The 1,275-nt window shown below is 44.5% G+C and overlaps 1 protein-coding gene across 3 annotated transcripts in view; it reads right to left on the minus strand.

Annotated features, from left to right (window-relative positions):
* Positions 1 to 1,275, minus strand: part of ASAP1 (ArfGAP with SH3 domain, ankyrin repeat and PH domain 1) — a 368,280-nt gene that overhangs the window by 167,435 nt on the left and 199,570 nt on the right. For all 3 annotated transcript variants that reach the window (XM_019528166.1, XM_019528167.1, XM_019528168.1), the window contains exon 5: positions 750 to 895. In XM_019528166.1, coding sequence (XP_019383711.1) covers positions 750 to 895 — 146 coding nt within the window. The remainder of the gene's footprint in view (positions 1 to 749; positions 896 to 1,275) is intronic.

Raw genomic sequence — 1,275 nt, forward strand, 5'->3', positions numbered from 1 at the left:
GTCCCTTCCGACCCTAGAAACTATGAAACTATGAATTCCAGGATATCTGCTGTCACTTGAAAATTGTATATGAATTCACATTTATATTTTTCTTGCTGACTATACATTACATCAGGGCTATCCAACTGTCAGCCCAAGGGGTTAATCTGCAGCCCCTAGGTTCCCCCTGCCTGCCACTCCCTTCATTGCTGGGGCTGCTGCTGAAGCTGGAGTCTCCAAGCTCCCCACACCCTTCTCTGGCTTTCACTTCCTGCCCCCACCCCAGGGGGCATCATGGCCTGCGGTGCTGGGGGAGCTCACTGTGTGGTACAGGGAAGAAGCCTACTGTTGAGGAGGTAAGGGGGGTAACTGCCCATGCATGCACATGGTGCAACAGTAAAGTCTGTGGCTGGGGAGAGGAGGGAAGGCTATGCATGGAGCTCATGACATGGTACTGCAGAGGACCCCATGGCTATGGAGGTAAGGGTGGGCTGCGGCCCCTGGCCATTGAGAAGCTGGACAGCCCTGCATTACATAACCAAACACAGTATGGCTAATATGTACGCCTAGGCACAACTCTGCTTAACAGTTCTTAAAGTGTAACAGTAATTGAGAATATGTCTGAAATGCACATGCTGGTTTCAGCTTAAAATTAAGTGAAGACAACATTCTGATGAATATGTATACAGCTCAAACTTACTGAAAATATGAACCTGAATTTGCTTTGAAATTTTTTTTTGAATACAAATAATATGCTTGAAATTCCTTACCAGGTTTTTCAGCAGCGTTGATAATTCCTTAGTAAGCGTTGAAAATTTTACAAAAGCAGTGCCAAGATCTGGGTTATCCCGACTTAAAAAATTACTTCCAAATTTATCTAGTACTTGTGCGTAGTTCTCTTCATTTTGAACATGATCTGAAAGAAAAAAGAGATCAAAATTAACATTTTTTTTCCTTTTTGGATCAATTTTAAATGTTTTTTATTATAATACAGCAACAGAATTGATCTAATGAACTGATAAATCAGGAGAGTTCTGTCATAGATTCATAGATTAAGGGTCGGAAGGGACCTAGTAGATCTTCTAGCCCGACCCCCCGCCAGGGCGGGAGAACAACAAAAAAACCCCAGAAAGAGAAACGGGACTCAAATGAGTCCAGCCAGGTAGGCATCCAGCCTCTTCTTAAAGACCCCCAGGGTAGGGGCCAGCACCACTTCCATTGGAAGTTGGTTCCAGCTCCTAGCCGCCCTAACCGTGAAGTAGTTTTTGCGGATGTCCAATCTATACCTCCTCTCCA

The sequence above is a fragment of the Gavialis gangeticus genome, unplaced genomic scaffold (genome assembly GCF_001723915.1).
Source record: "Gavialis gangeticus isolate Ggan-Ray unplaced genomic scaffold, GavGan_comp1, whole genome shotgun sequence".
In the NCBI taxonomy this organism is placed as follows: Eukaryota; Metazoa; Chordata; order Crocodylia; family Gavialidae; genus Gavialis; species Gavialis gangeticus.